The following is a 16,324-nucleotide window of genomic DNA, read 5'->3' on the forward strand; positions in this document are numbered from 1 at the left end:
TTGGTAAATATCAACAAGGACATCACTTGCTGGATGATACACTATAGATAACTTTTTTAGACTGTATTCCCCTCTTGGAGGTGTTTTAGGCTGCCTCAAAATAAGGAAGAGGCAAATGAGCAATTCCATTTTTTACTTTTTTCCCCCCATTTTTTATTTATTTTATGACGGTCTAAGGTAAGAAAACAAAACTTAATGGTAAAACCATCAGAAAAAAGTACATTATGAAGTCGTTCAAGTAAGAAGGCCAAACTACCTACTGTTTAAAAGTAAACAAAATATAAACGTAGATTTGAAAGGGTTCAAAATCTAAGTAGAATGTTAAAAATGAAGAATGGGTTGGGGCAACTGCCTGGGTGTACAACTGATCTTGGGTTGTGAGTTTGAGCTCCACGTAAGAATGGAGATCACTTAAAAATAAAAAAATCTTAAAAGAAAATGTTTAGGGGCGCCTGGGTGGCGCAGTCGGTTAAGCGTCCGGCTTCAGCCAGGTCACGATCTCGCGGTCTGTGAGTTCGAGCCCCGCGTCAGGCTCTGGGCTGATGGCTCAGAGCCTGGAGCCTGTTTCCGATTCTATGTCTCCCTCTCTCTCTACCCCTCCCCCATTCATGCTCTGTCTCTCTCTGTCCCAAAAATAAATAAACGTTGAAAAAAAAAAAATTTAAAAAAAAAAAGAAAATGTTTAAATGCTTGGAGTCCCTTTTAATATTGCTAAATATTAAGAAATAGAATACTGGTTGTAATTATGTTTGAAAGATGTTCAGGGAACAAAGACCAGTGAATGTAAACTCTATTCTCTACACAGAGAATATACTGGAATTACTTCTGATATAAATCTAAAAGGTTATGTTAATTGGTGATATCTTTATTCACAAACTAGAAATAATTATCTTTGCTTGTGGTTACCTGAAAGACACCAATCAGAAAAGGTCCTGCTGTATACTTACATTTTGGCATACAGTTTTTACCATTTAAAGGATTAGAACTGGCTAACTAACATAAAGGTGTATGAAGAAACCTTTACAAAGGCTCATAGGGGAGGAAGGATTGCTTCTTTGCTCAAGGACAAACCAATGTGCTCTACCTTTATCTGATTCTACATCCTTCCCTTGTGTAACCCACTCCCATCAATAAATCTCTCAGGAAATATTGAGTACCCTTTATGTGAGGAGGGTGGGTCAAGAAGGGAGGACAAGCACTGTTCAAAATTACTGACATGAAACAAAAACAGAACAAAGCAATTCTTTGTCCTTAATAACCTCAACCCAAGCAACTAAAACAGTGTGTTGTTGGCTGCACGGTTTTAGAAACTAGTTCTAAGAACTCTACATTCCTTTACGAAGTGTTTGGGCATCTACTAGTCACGTGATTCTCCTTGCTTAGGAGGACAGTAAAATACAGATGGATATCCAAAACGAATAATTATAACTACACTTTGAAAAGAATCCAGTATTTTTCCCTATTATAGAATAGAATAATTTACAAACTGGAAAGATTTCGGCAAACAGCTGAAGAATACTCACTTCTGTTCCAATTCCCGGTTGCACACCCGAGTACACACTGTCTGGCGGAGGACCGCCATACTTCCTCTGTCCTGTGGTTACATCCAGAGTATAGCCAGTCCTCTCAAGCAACGCCTAAAGACAATTATACATCTGTTTATACTTGAATTGTAGGCAAATTAAATCTCTAAGCACAGAACACATTTTTGTTACGAATGAGAACAGAAAGACGGGGTAAGGATTATTAAAAATGTGACAGAAGCTAACCCCCGGCTATCTACATACACATACTGCAGCATTCCTCATTTGCATTCTCCTCTACTCCAATGAGAGCTTTCCTTAACTTGTTCCCTTTATATACCATATATCCACCTGTGATTCAATTCAAATAAAATGTTCTCTACTCTTAAAAAATCAGAAGTCCCAGGGTGTCTGGGTGGCTCAGTCGGTTAAGCATCCAACTCTTGATTTCAGTTCAGGTCATGGTCTTGTGGTTCATGGTTCGTGGGTTTGAGCCCCTCAGACTCTGTGCTGACAGTTAGGAGCCTGCTTGGAATTCTCTCTCTCTCTCCTTCTGTCCCTCCCCCAATCACGCTCTCTTTCAAGAACAAATGAATTACAAAAAAATAAAAAATAAATCAGAAGTCCTACCTCCTTCATGCAGCTTTCTTCATTTGCTATGTCTCACATCTTCCTACTCTGACTTTCTATTATAGTCAGGTAATTTAACCTTTGTTTTGTTTAATCCTTTTGTCTTTACTTCCTGCTATATCATAAGCTCTATAAAAACCAGACCATTTCTCATATAGCACGGATTCGAAATATGTGGCAATTACCAAATGAGTATACTCAGGTTCAAAAACAAAAAACAAACAAACAAAAAACAAGCAACTTTATGCTTCCTGATTACCAACTTTTTCCACAACATTATATTAGGTATTGAAGGAATACAGAAAAGAAAGTAAGGGTTTATATTTATAGGAGAGGCCTAAAAAAACAGAAAAAATGGAAAAAAAGGAAATGCAATTACCTAAAAAGGGGAGAATTTTACACTTCATGTCTTAAAAATGAGATGGTCCCTGATTTGCGGTGATTTGACTTACAAGTTTTGGCTTCAGGATGGTGTGAAAGTAATATGCATTCAGTAGAAACCACACTTCATATTTTGTTTTTTATCTTTTCAATATCCAGTAGGATATTCTCGTGATGCTGGGCTGTGGCAGCCCAGGGAGGCTCAGCTCCCTGTCAGCCATGCGATCACAAGGGTAAGTAACCAATACACTCACAACCATTCTGTACCCATACCGACCAGTTTTTCACTGTCAGTACAGAACTCTATATAAATTACGTGAGATATCTAACATTTCATTATTAAGACATGCTTTGTGCCAGATGATTTTACCCAACTAGGCTAATGTTAAGTGTTCTAAACACATTTAAGGTAGGCTAGGCTAGGGGTGCCTCAGTGGCTCAGTCAGTTAAGTGTCTAACTCTTGATTCTGGCTCAGGTCATGATCTCACAGTAGTAAGGTCCTAATATCAGTTGTGAGGTCCTGAGAACAGGCTCCCACTGGGTGTAGAGTCTGCTTGAGATTCTCTCTCCTCTCCCTCTGCCCCTCCCCAGTTTGCACACATATACATAGGTGCTTGCTCTCTCTTAAAAAAAAAAAAGGCAGGCTAAGCTACAATGTTTGCCAGGTTAAGTGTTATCAGGTGAATTTTCAACTTAGGATATTTTCATCAACTTAAGATGGGTTTACCTAAGTGTAACTCCATCCTAAGTTGAGGAAGATCTATACACAATGTCAAAGCAACAAGAGATTTTAGACATCATCAGGTTTAGTGGTTTTCAAAAATATCTTTGGAGGAACTCTGGGATTCCAGAGTTATCTCAGGCTCTCTATTCTTCTACCTTTGACTCAAAAAGAGCTGCTCTACCTTGAAGCACAGAAATAAATGTTGATACACAATAAAAACACACTACATATATTACATACTTACACATTACTTGTCTAATATGTCATATACACATATCACATGTATAATACATACCTTACCAAGAGCAAATACCCAGCCTGAGGGAAATAACATAGGCCTATTCAATACACGCTAATAAGTTTTCCTTAAAAATAACTATTATGTCAGATGGGCTTTTCATGTATTTATTTTTTTAAGTGTACTTATTTATTTTGAGGGAGAGAGCAGGGGAGGGGCAGAGAGAGAGGGAGAGGGAGAGAGAGAATCCCAAGAAGGCTCCATGCTGTCAGCACAGAGCCCGATGCAGGGCTTGATCTCAGGAGCCACCCAGATGCCCCTCACATATTCATTTTAAAAATACAGGGGTGGGGCGCCTGGGTGGCGCAGTCGGTTAAGCGTCCGACTTCAGCCAGGTCACGATCTCGCGGTCCGTGAGTTCGAGCCCCGCGTCGGGCTCTGGGCTGATGGCTCAGAGCCTGGAGCCTGTTTCCGATTCTGTGTCTCCCTCTCTCTCTGCCCCTCCCCCGTTCATGCTCTGTCTCTCTCTGTCCCAAAAATAAATAAACGTTGAAAAAAAAATTAAAAAAAAAAAAAAATACAGGGGTGCTTGGGTGGCTCAGTGGGTTGAACATCCAACTCTTGATTTTGGCTCAGGTCAGGGCCTCACTGTTCAAGAGTCTGAGCCCTGCACTGGGCTCTGCGCTAAGAGCGTGGAACCTGTTTGGGATTCTCTCTCTCCCTGTCTCTCTCTGCCCCACCCCTGCTCCCACTCTCTCTCTCAAAATAAATAAGTAAATACTTAAAAAAAAAAAAATGGGTTATGCCATTTTATAGATGAGGGGGGAAAAGGTACAAAAGGAGGTTTATGTAAACCAGTTCCATGATAGAAGCCACAAGTTCTATTTCCTGTCTAAAACATAAGACTGCACAAACAGCTTCACTAAGTAAAGTAACTATTTCAACTTGAAAAGTCTATCGCTGTGGCAATAAAACATCAACATCCATTTAACAAAGGAATTAGGTTCACTGGTCTTTCACCAAAAGCCCTATATTCACCTTTCAGGGAAGTTTATCTCAAGGACAGTAACAGTAATGGGTGCTAGTTACACAGTTCTTGCCACATTCCAGGCATTATTCCAAGCACATGACATATCTTAATTCCTTTAATCCTCACAACTCTATGAGATGGGTACTATCACTCTTCCCAGTGTACAAACAAGGACACTGAAGTAGATAAAGAGAAACAAAGTGCTTAGAAAGACACCAAACCAAGAGACATGACTGAATCAATCTAAAAAGCTATTATCAGAAGCATCAATAAACATGTACCATGCACAGTCAGAAGAACAAGTAATGAGGCAAGAGTCTGAATTAGGGCTTTTCACCAAACATACAATTGAATGTTTGCCCCTGAAATGCTTCTTAATTTTCCTTAAATTATCTCATTTCTAAAACGCTAGTTTAAAAAAAAAAAAAAAAAAAGTGGAACTGTAAAAACTTCCTAGAAAACATGAAAAAAAACCTTCAATCTCATCATTAAACTTAGTATCACCACGACTACCCAAGTCAAGTTTTACCTTGATCTTTGCTTCATCAGGTCCCTTTGTGGACTCTTGCACCTTGCTCCCCTGCTTCTCCCTTTGCCTGTAGGTCTTCATAACTCCACATAAAAATGCACTTTTGTTCTAGAACAGGCAAGTAATTCAATGAAAAAGAACCACCAGGAATTGTCGAAAGGTCAAATACATAATTAAATTACAATTTCAAAAGACAAGAATTTTAACAAAATATTTACTCATTAATTCACCCACCAAATATTTGCTGAGAGGCTACTATGTACTGGAGACTGGAGCAGAGGGTAAGAGCCAAGACCTCAGGGAGCTTACCTTCCACACTGGCAAAACAGTCTTCTATTTTGTTCATATTCAAGTGCGTCTGGATTATCTTTGCCAGACATTCCAAAACTATTCTTATCTACATTATTTCCCTCCAAGATAATAAAACAGAATCAAAGAACCCAAAAATGTTTAAGATCGCAGGAATCTAAACATGTAAAAACCTACTAATAACAATGAGCAAACCCTGTTTTTAAAGTAACTTACTGCAAAGCGGGGCGAGACTTTTACTTTACACTTTTGTTTCTGAAAACTCTTTGCCATAAGCAGGTTTTTCTTTTCTTTGGACTAATTTTTTTAAAAGAAGTGGAGGTAGTCACAAAAAAATACCAACTCCCTCAAGAAAAAAGTAATGGTAAAGTAATTTCAGATCATGAGTTGTTCAAAGGTATTTCTAGCAATGGCCTTACCTGAACATGTGATAAGTCACTTTCCTTGAACTGTTGTAGTACAGACAGAGCTCCTTCTTCATTAAATTCCCTGAGAGCATCAATTGCTCTTTCATCAAGATCGACATAAGCTACCAATCCTAAAAATTAAATTGAAAAGGAGTAATGTTACTGCAACAAAAGGGATAATCTAAACTGTGGTACCAATGTTTAATCAAGAATTGTTATATTCGACACTATTACTAACAAACTGCATTTTCACTGAATATGCATACAGGCAGCTATACAAATACTATATACACAGAAAGGTCAAGAGTACAAATATGAAAATAAGAGATAAAATGTCAACAACTTATAAACATAAATTTCAATCCCCACATCCCACAAAAACCCCACAAAAATCCTAACCCCGTTTCCCACTCCCCAAAAGGTTTAAGGTTTGGAAGTTAAATCTGATGCACACACTGTACTACAGATTAAGCATTAATATAACAAACTCTGATTTATGTTAGAGTAGTAAGCATACACTGTATTCCCCAAGGATCAACCTTCAAATTATATGGACTGCTGTAGTCGTTGCTAACCACACAAGAGGTGGGAGGAAAAAAAAAAAGAAACCATTTTTATTAAATAATTCTTTCCACTCTCCAAAAGGTATCAAAGGCTTTTCCTCCTTAGCACCAAAGAGAAAATGAAATTGATTTGTTTATCTGAGCATCCACTTTGCTGCAATCAGAATGTGGAAAGGCATAATTTTAAACTCTTCTACAAATGCAAGTGCAGCTTGATTAATCAATTCTGAAAGTCATTTAAGGCAATCTTTTGTTCTCTTGATGTGTGTCAAGCTGAGGTTTAAAAGATGCTGTGGCATTCACAACACTGTCAATAATGACTATTTTTTTTCAAATGGCATTAAGGACTTTACTGTGGACTTACAAGTAAACTATACAGAAAATATATTGGCACTGCAATCTATACATATATTAACTGCACACAGAACAACTACTCAATTTATAATATAGTTTCTTAAGTCTGTTAAGTTTGTGTTGTGTTTCTCTCTATGTAAGAATATATTTCAGAATTGATCCAATGTAAAATGGAAATATTTGGCAGATTAAAACCCGAGTCCATATGAACTAACATCAAAAGTGACTCCATTTTGATAAAGCCAAAAAGAACGTTATTCCATACAATAAATATATTTTAAATAAATGTAATGCCATTTGTAAAGTTACTTTAAGAAAATGTTGCCAAGATTTGTTTTAAAAGCTCAAAATGAGCATGCCTAAATAATTGGAGTTTCCTTACTTCCATATTCCATACCACCACCCAAAGCCACAACTCAGGACACCCATCAATCCATTCTGTCAATCCAACCCTACACCCAAACCATCAGCCTCTTATCAATAACAAACACTCTACAAGAGAGCATCTCTGAGCAAATCACTGCCAATTCTCTATGGCAGAATGTCACAGCAAGTTCCTGAGGACTGATTTTCAAATGGAACCATCACCCAGGAGTCATTTTTAGAAAGTCATTTTAATGTCTAAAATTATCCTAAGCTTCTCAGATTTGAAGAAAAAAAAAAAAAATTTTAAGGACAAAAAAACAGATATTTGTTACTAGAGTACTTAAGACACATTTGTCAGACAATTCAATTCTCTCTCCCAAATCTGGATAGGCACACAAAACACAGAGGAAGAAAGTTTCCATCTATGGCCCCAAAGGGGGAGGACACATTTATTTATGAACAACACTCCCTAAGGGTAAATATTTCTCTCCCTCTTTAAAACTTCAAACCACTTACAACCAACCATATTAAGATATTCATATTTGCTTAAGCACTTATCCATGGGACTTCTAGATTTTTTTTAAAAGCAGCTGTTACAAACCAAACACTTCCAAATTACTGAGAGATGTGGATTTCTGTCTATTAGAAACTTAGACAGGCCACAAACTCTCAAGAAGTCTGATATTTATTATCGTTTCAGACAATACAGTCTCACCAGTCCTCTTATTATGCCACCTAATCAGACCTAAGCTGATTTAACAATCACTTTAAGAAGCTAAAAGTAGAAAAGTAAAAGCAAAATGATGACTGATTTAGATTAAGAAAATGTAAAATTTGGTATGCTGAAACATACATTTTAATTGGTGGTAAATCTAAGACAAATTGATGTACCGTTCTGAAACAACTAAGACTGCATATTCAACACTAAGAAGGCTTCAAAATAATGAAATAAGAATATCAAAGTCAAACCCAATATGCCCTCAATGAAGGGAAAGTAACAAACATTCAGCTCTACATAGATCAGAAACAATAAGTATTATTTAACCTTAAAAAAAAAAATCTATAAAATTCAAAGTGGTTTGCCCTCACTTTCATAACCAGTCAGAAACAAGAAATGCATATTATACCTGTCTGAAATATTTCATCAAGTCTTTCTGCCACCTTCTGTGGGAGGCCTGCCTCTATCAGTGTCTTGTAGTGTTCTGTGTGAGTTACACTGGAAGTATCCATTGGTTCTTCCTCTTCTTTTAACTGTACCGCATTACCATTCACCTGATTAGCCATTTTATTATGCTGCTGGAAAAAATTCAGGAGCTATATTACATTAAGCCAGAAATAACTAGTTTGTAGGACAATGCATGATTTATCTAAACTAATTTGTATACATGCTGCTAATAAACTCTATCAAAATAATATTATATGCCTTTTGTGATGTATCTGACCTAAATTTGCAATAATAATCCTGTAAAACCATAAAAAATGTACATGGAAGCATCAGATCTTTAAGGAACTTCATGTACACCAGGTTAAAAAAAGGCTTGAATTTACTAAAGGTAGAATTGCTGATTAACAAAAGCAGCTGTTGTGTCCTCACAAGCATATCAACAAATCACAAAATCTTAAAAAGCCCATCAGCTCTCAATTCTTATACAGTTTTAAAAGTTTGATTTAGAAACAATGAACACCCACAGACCACTTCATCAAAGTTTAGGGACTTTCAAATTATCCTAGTTCTGCTTCAAATCTAGGATAGGTGTGAAATAAATGCTCTGCTGTCTCTAGTTCAACATGCTGGTGGTTTGGGTTTTCTCCGCCTCACTTAAAAAAGAAAAAACACAACTTGACATTAATTTTCTTCTAAAATTAATTTGCTATTTTCCCATTCACAGATTTAAAAGAAAAAATGACCAAGTTTAAAAGCTAAACGATTGTGTTAAGTCCACATAAAATAAAACATGAGCTATAATTGAGGTTGCTTCTTTAAAAAAAAAAATCATGAGTACGTATTGAATTTTTCATATCAGTAAAATAAATCTCCAAAAACATATTGAAGAATGGACAGCTAACTTCTTCCAAATAGTTTCAACAAACATTACCTAAATTAGGGTAAACTTAGGTCAGATGTCCCAGATTAACCTACCCAAATTATTTTTTTGTATGTTCAACCTGTATGTAATGCTGAAATGGACCAACTCCCTGAAGAGAGAGATTAGATAATAAAACCATATAAGGCCAGTCTCTATACTGCCTCTAAAAGACAGGGAATTAAAGTGCACTGGTCTGTAGTGAATGTGATGAAGATAATAAGCAGCAGAATAAAGACATTGCAACAAATACTGAAATAAAGGACATGAAGGTGGATCTCAAGAAGAAGCCTACTTTTCTTGATGAACCTCAAGGTACCCCAGTTAGCTAGAAAGAAAATACAAGCTTCCTAAAAAGCACTAAAACCCGCGATAATCACACTTCCAAATTGCTTATCAACCACTGTGCAAATGCAGCAGGTGCAGTTTTCTGACCTATAACAACTTCTTTTCATCTCCAAGTCCACAGATACTTAGTTGACATTAATGAAAAAGGGAGGAAGACCAAGGGGAAGGAGGTAATAGAGAACAGGAAGAGAGGAAAATGCAGAAAGGGTTATTCGGAAAATAAGATAAATATGACTTCTTATGATTACAAACGTTAAGACTTGATAGCCCACTAATGTCTATACAGACGCAGACTCTGGTTAAACTCTGGGTGGAGAAATGTTTCTCAAGGCAAGCCTCAAATTCTGATGAATTGGCAAAAACGAAAACATTCAAAACTGGCACGCTTTTGATCAAGAAACTACTTACAGTGTAAGATGAATACGTTTACTGATTAATACAACCTATTTCTATAAAGATGCACTCTAAAGTCCAAAATCTGCGAACATATAGTTCTGTTTGCCCACGTTCCCCCACCCCCAAATACAACCATTAAGATCAGAACTCAAAAGTTCTCAGTATCACAAGACCCTTACAGTATTGCACCTGGGAATTCTATTAGCCACAGAAAAGAAGCAAATTTTTAACAGGAAAGTTCAACGAACATCTGGTAAGGTGGTATTTTTTTTAAGTATGTGTAAAGCAAAAAGACAAGTTGTGTCATTAAGCACAAGATAGAAACATTTATGACCATCATTTCATTGCAAAGGCTCTCCTACAAGTTGATTCTGAAATCGGTTGGAATTTTCAAAAAGTTTGTAAACTTTAACAACAAAAAAAGTAAAATAATCAGATTCCAGAAAATAAAACCTTTCGGACCAAGGAAAAAACCTCTCTCAAGCCAAATACAATGTGCTCATTTAAAAAAAAAAAAAAAAGTCTTTTATGTCATAGGAGATCGTTTAAAACTCTTGTGTCAATTCAACACAATGCCACACAGCCAAACCATATTTCTGGATGCAGCAAATGTACTGTGACTAGAGTCATTTGATAAGCATTTTTGCAAAAAGGAAACATTTAAATAAGATTGTAAAGGGCTGCTGGGAGATTTGGGAAGTCAGCACTTTTTCTGAACATCTCCCTGACTTTTTCTGAACATCTCTGCGCAAATTCTTCATATTAAGAGACGGGCTTTAAAAGGACCAAAGAAATGAAAACTAACGGTTATCTCACGGGCTAGGAGTGTCAAGCCCTTATCCTGCGACTGACTCACGAGACATAAATTCAGCCTCTTGAGGGACAGCAAAAATCTCAAACAGGTCAGCGTGAAAAGGACCGAACCTTTCAAGAACCCCTTGGCTTTAAGTTTCATCTTGTGGCAACACGGTTACTGCCGCCTAAGAGAAAGAATCGCCCTTCCAATTTGGTGCGCCTGTGACAGTCTCAGAATCGTGCCTCTCAGACGCCGCTCGAAGCCTAAGTTTCGTGGCCTCTAGTAGTCATTTTTTCCTTCAAATCTCGGCTCGCAGCATGCAGCGTGGGGGAGGGGAGGAAGGCTTCCTACACACATCGGCCCCTGGGCTCCAGCTCGCACAAAAGTTTTCTCCCGGCTCAGGTAACCCCGGGTTTGCATCCCGCCCCCTGCCCACCCCACCCCCTCAGGCCCGTCCCGATCGGTAACACATCCCACTCGTGGCTAGGCCGGCCGAGACGAGAGCGAAGCGGCTCCGGAGGGGGGGGGGGGGGAGACGAAGGGGCCGCGGGAGCCTTAGGCCGCCCGGCCGGCCGCGTGGAGCGGCCGGCGGAGGCGGGAAAAACACGGCCGTCCCCAGCAGGCCGCGCGGAGAGCACCCGGCGAAGCGGACCGCGGGCCGAGGGTTGGAGGGGCGGGGGGAGGATGCGCAAGGGCGAGGAGGCGCCTCGGCGGGGCTAGGCCCTCCGCGGCGCGGCCGGACGAGGCCGAAGCCGCAGCCGCCCCCAGCCCATCCCCACCCCCACCCCGGGGCCTCGGTGCGAAAACGAAACTGGGGCCGAGGCGCCGAGCCCGGGATGGGCCCCGTCGGGTCGGATCGGGGCTCCCGGCCCCTCCCCCCACGGGCCGGCGCGAGACTCACCAGGGCAGAGCTGGGGCCGCCGGCCGGGCCCGTGAGAATCAGCGCGAGGCGCTTTGAAAACGACTAGAAATGGCGCGCGCGCCACCCCCTCCCCCCCTCATGGACAGAGACGCGATCCCGGCAGCACGCGGGGTTTCCCGGAACTGCTTCCAGGGACTCCGAGTGGCCGGGCAATCATTTCGCGCGGCGGCCTGAAAGGCAGCCCAGGCGCCCAATAGTAGCGAGAAGCAGCGGCTCACGCAGGGGGACAAGGGAGCCAATCGATGAAGCCATCGGCTGAGCCAATGAGCGAAGTCAGCGCCGCCGGCTGGGGCGCCTCCGGGGCGGGGGCAGGAACACAAAGGGGTCTGTGGTGAAGCCCCGGGTAGAGGCGAGGCTGCGGGGCACCAGGCCCTGAGAAGCCGGGGTTCTTCCTTCCTCGTCCGCCGCCGGGGCGAGACCGAAAAGCTAGGCCGCGTGGCCGCCTGCGGAACCCCGCCCCCTGCTGTCCCCGCGGGCCTCGCTCCGCCGCGACCCTCCCGTCCCTTCGCCCGCGCCGAGGCGTCCCTAATCCCTCTCGCGCCGCCGGCGTTCGCCCCAGACACGCCCACCGCCACGCGGTCGGGCCTCCCTCTGGGTCCTCTTTTGGGCGATGGTTGGAACGCGGTTTAAGAATGATTTGGCCGGCCGTCTGGCTGTAGAGTTTCACGTAGAAAATCATCCCTCGGATCGGAAAACTGCCCCCTGGCTCCCTTCCACACGTCACTGGGTCAGCTCAGAATGTGAGGGAAATCGCCAAAGTTGGCATGACCCAAGAGCAGTGTCAACTCACACGTGCTGGAACAGGGACCTTTTTTCCCACAGGGTTTGAAGCTCATTTTTTATGAAGTAGTAAGGCAGACATACGCATGCGTGAAGCCAAAAGAGCTGTGCGGGGGGGGGGAAAGAGCTAAGTCCCAAAGGAAGCAAATTCCTGTTATTCCTAAGCCTATTTCTTACCCTCCGCCCTTACCGGTTTGTTCCCTATCCTCGCCTTAGTCCAAAGCCTGTCTCCTCCCACAACCTGCCCAGCTCTTCCCTATCCCAACATCCAATACCCTACTCCTCTTAGGGACTGGAGAAGGTCAAGCAGTGGTCTGCAGGATTTCCAGATACACCAGAGGATCAATTAAGTTTCTCAGAACCGACCAGCCCCAAATTAATTATTAAAAACCTATTATGTGGGGGCGCCTGGGTGATCTAAGCGTCTCTTTAAAGGTTTATTTATTTATTTACCGGGGAGCGGGGAGGGGAAGAGAGATCTGGAGACAACAGAATCAGAAGCAGGTTGCAGGCTCTGTTCTGTCAGCAAAGAGCCCCGTGTGGGGCTCTAACTCACCAAATGTGAGATCATGACCTGAGCGGAAGTCAGACCCTTAAGGACTGAGCTACCCAGGCGCCCCTAAGTGTCTGACTCTTGATTGCGCCTCAGGTCGTGATCTCGCCCTTCGTTAGTTCCAGTCGGGCCTCCATCTCTGGAGCAGACAGTTGGAGCCTGCTTGGGAGTCTCTCTCTGCCCCTCCTGTGCTCACCTTCTCTCTCTCTCTCTTTCTCTCTAAATAAATAAACTTTAAAATTAAAAAATAAAAACCTATGCCCAGTACCAAGCTAAATGTCTCAGTGGATCCAAGTTTTGGATTAGTGAAACTTACACAAATGCTGGGATCTTTGTGAGAAGTAACATAAAATGATTTAAAAAAAAATTGAAAAACACAATCTTGGAAGGGCATGGTGAAAGTGAGGGACCTCAAAGTTTAAACTTTATTAACCTCTTTCTAGCTCAAGGGTTCTTAACCTTTTTAGTGTCCTTTGACAGTCCAATAAGAACTATGGATCTCTTCTAGATTTAAAAATAAAATACATAGCATTACAAAAGAAACTTTATATTGAAACACAATACATTAATATATTTTAAGAACAAACTTGTGATACAGTAGTCTTTACTAACATGAAATATCAAGATCTTGCAGATCAAATAACTACTGAATTTTTTTTAACTTTTTATGTATTTTTTAATGTTTATTTATTTTTGAGAAAGCGAGAGAGAGCACGAGCAGGGGAGGGGCAGAGAGAAGGAGACACAGAATCCGTGGCACGCTCCAGGCTCTGAACTGTCAGCACAGAGCCCGACGCAGGGCTCAAACCTCACACATGATCTCACACAGTTTGTGAGATCATGACCTGAGCCGAAGTTGGATGTCCAACCACTGAGCCACCCACACACCCCTTATTTTTTAACTTTTTTAAAGTATTTCTTTTTTTTCTTCTTTTTTTAATGTTTATTTATTTTTGAGACAGAGACAGAGTGTGAGCGGGGGAAGGACAGAGAGAGTAGGAGACACAGAATCTGAAGCTCATTCCAGGCTCTGAGCTGTCAGTACAGAGCCCGACACAGGACTCGAACTCACAAACCATGAGATCATGACGTGAGCTGAAGTCGGACACTTAACCGACTGAGTCACCCAGGCACCCCTCTTTTTCCCTTCTCTTTAAGTTTTTTATTTTGAGAGAGAGAGGGAGAGAGGGAGAGAGGGAGAGAGAATCTCAAGCAGGCTCTGTGCTGAGAGCCACAGAGTGGGACTAAGACCCGATCTCACTGATCACCACAAGATCACATAACCTGAGCCCAAACCAAGAGTCAGACGCTTAACCACCTGAGCCACCCAGGCGCTCTAACTACTGAAATTTTAAAGTAGTCATGAGAAGGTATTCAAGAAGTCCATGATAACTATAATGTGATATGAAAATGTCTGTGATTTCTACTGGTGACAGAGTGAAAGATGCTAATTCTACTGTGGTTTGTTGCCCGTATTCACGATGGTGGAAAATGCGAAGTTTTAGTTGGACGTTGCTGAAAAGAAAGATAAGATTTCTTTCTGTCCAAGATGAAGGACCATCTGCTTCCATCCAGAGACTCCTTTAGCTCCACTGACCACAGGATAAGAACCCCTGGGCTGAATACTGCAATTAAAGTGATTCCATCACCTGATATTTTCTGGAATAACATTTCAAGTATTTTGGCCATATGTCCTCATAACTATACTCCACCTGTTCAGACCATGTATCTTGATTTTTTAGTTTGGAAAATATGGTCATTGGAGTTTTGAATTTCAAAAAAAAATGTGTGTGTGTGTGTGTATATGTGTCTGTGAATTTGATATTCCACAAATACGTATTGTATGCCCTCTGCAGACAAATCACTGTGTTAAAAGTGGGGAACGTGAGGGTGCCTGGGTGACTCAAATGGTTAAGTGTCCGACTTGGGCTGTGTGCTGACATCTCAGAGTCTGGAGCCTGCTTCAGATTCTGTGTCTCCCTCTCTCTGTCCCTCCCTCCCCTGCTTGCACTCTCTCCCTCTCAGAAATAAATAAACATTAAAAAAAAAAAAGTAGGGAATATAAAATGAATGAAACACAATCTCTATCCCCTGAGAGCTTACAAAGCAGGCAAAGCTGACAAAGCAGGCCAGATATATAAATAAACATAATAAAAGTGAGCTGTTAAGGAGCACACCAGCTATATCCCTAATCTTTTGAGATTAGGTAACAGTGCATCCAGGCTGTTTTACAACCCTTACCTGTCACAGACCAGATGTGTGGTCTGAGCTGATATGTTAACGAACGTGCTTTTGCTTCTCAAAACAATTAGAGGGCACCAGAATATTCAAATTGAAGCTTTGACTTTTACTACTTACAAACTAAAGTTAACAGAGAATGTTTAAAATGAACAACCCTCCTTGGGGTGCCTGGGTGCCTCAGTCAGTTAAGTGTCCGACTTCGGCTTGGGTCATGACCTCGTGGTTTGTGGGTTTGAGCCCCACGTGGGGCTGTGTTGTGACAGCTCAGTGCCTGGAACCTGCTTCGGATTCTGGGTCTCCCTCTCTCTCTGCCCCTCCCCTGCTCGCTCTCTCGCTCTCTCTCTCTCTCTCTCTCTCTCAAAAATAAATAAACATTAAAAAAATGGTTTTTTTTAAATTTTTTTTTTCAACGTTTATTTATTTTTGGGACAGAGAGAGACAGAGCATGAACGGGGGAGGGGCAGAGAGAGAGGGAGACACAGAATCGGAAACAGGCTCCAGGCTCTGAGCCATCAGCCCAGAGCCCGACGCGGGGCTCGAACTCACGGACCGCGAGATCGTGACCTGGCTGAAGTCGGACGCTTAACCGACTGCGCCACCCAGGCGCCCCAAAAAAATGGTTTTTTTAATGTATCAACCCTTCTTACTGGAACCTTAGATCGATCGTCATGCTTCTCCCTTTTATCCTTCAGACTCCAAACACGATTACATCAATCTAGCTTCTTCGAAGTGCCTTCACTTGCCACTAACAAGGACGAGCTATCCCAGGCATAGTTCAAAGGCACAGGCAGGGGAAAGGGAAAAGAAACAATATAGAAAGTAAGAAAGAGGAGAGGAAAAATAGGAAACCAACACCACGTGTAGCCTGTTGTGGAAAGGATATCAGCAAACAATCCCTGCTGACATTAGGTGCCAGGAGTCCTCTACCCAGCATTACCTGAAAACCTCAAACTTCATTTTCTTCATCAAACTTTCTCTCTCTTTTTTCTTTTAAATTATTTTAAGGAGCTTTCCAAAACTGTTACAACCAAGCTGACCAGAACTGAAGGCTGTTTTTCATTTATAGTTCCTAGGATTGTGCTTCTTTTAAGAAATAATATGCAGTGTGGCTGACCTGAAAACAGCTTGTAGTCAATTCACCCCAAGGCC

The 16,324-nt window shown here is 41.5% G+C and overlaps 1 protein-coding gene across 3 annotated transcripts in view; it reads right to left on the reverse strand.

Annotated features, from left to right (window-relative positions):
- HNRNPR (heterogeneous nuclear ribonucleoprotein R) overlaps positions 1 to 11,735 on the reverse strand; it is a 33,148-nt gene extending 21,413 nt beyond the window's left edge. The window contains exons 1-5 of one of the 3 annotated variants that reach the window (XM_025931603.2): positions 11,581 to 11,734; positions 8,183 to 8,348; positions 5,785 to 5,903; positions 5,057 to 5,164; positions 1,524 to 1,637 (exon numbers count right to left, since the gene is read on the reverse strand). In XM_025931603.2, the coding sequence (XP_025787388.1) occupies positions 1,524 to 1,637; positions 5,057 to 5,164; positions 5,785 to 5,903; positions 8,183 to 8,339 (498 nt within the window). In that variant the 5' untranslated portion in view covers positions 8,340 to 8,348; positions 11,581 to 11,734. Of the gene's footprint in view, positions 1 to 1,523; positions 1,638 to 5,056; positions 5,165 to 5,784; positions 5,904 to 8,182; positions 8,352 to 11,580 lie in introns of all 3 variants that reach the window. The other 2 variants (XM_086716010.1, XM_086716011.1) reach the window with 2 other exon arrangements.
- Positions 11,736 to 16,324: the final 4,589 nt, after the last annotated feature.

This window comes from Puma concolor, chromosome C1 (assembly GCF_028749965.1).
Source record: "Puma concolor isolate L17-30 chromosome C1, mPumCon1.1.hap2, whole genome shotgun sequence".
Taxonomy (NCBI): domain Eukaryota; kingdom Metazoa; phylum Chordata; class Mammalia; order Carnivora; family Felidae; genus Puma; species Puma concolor.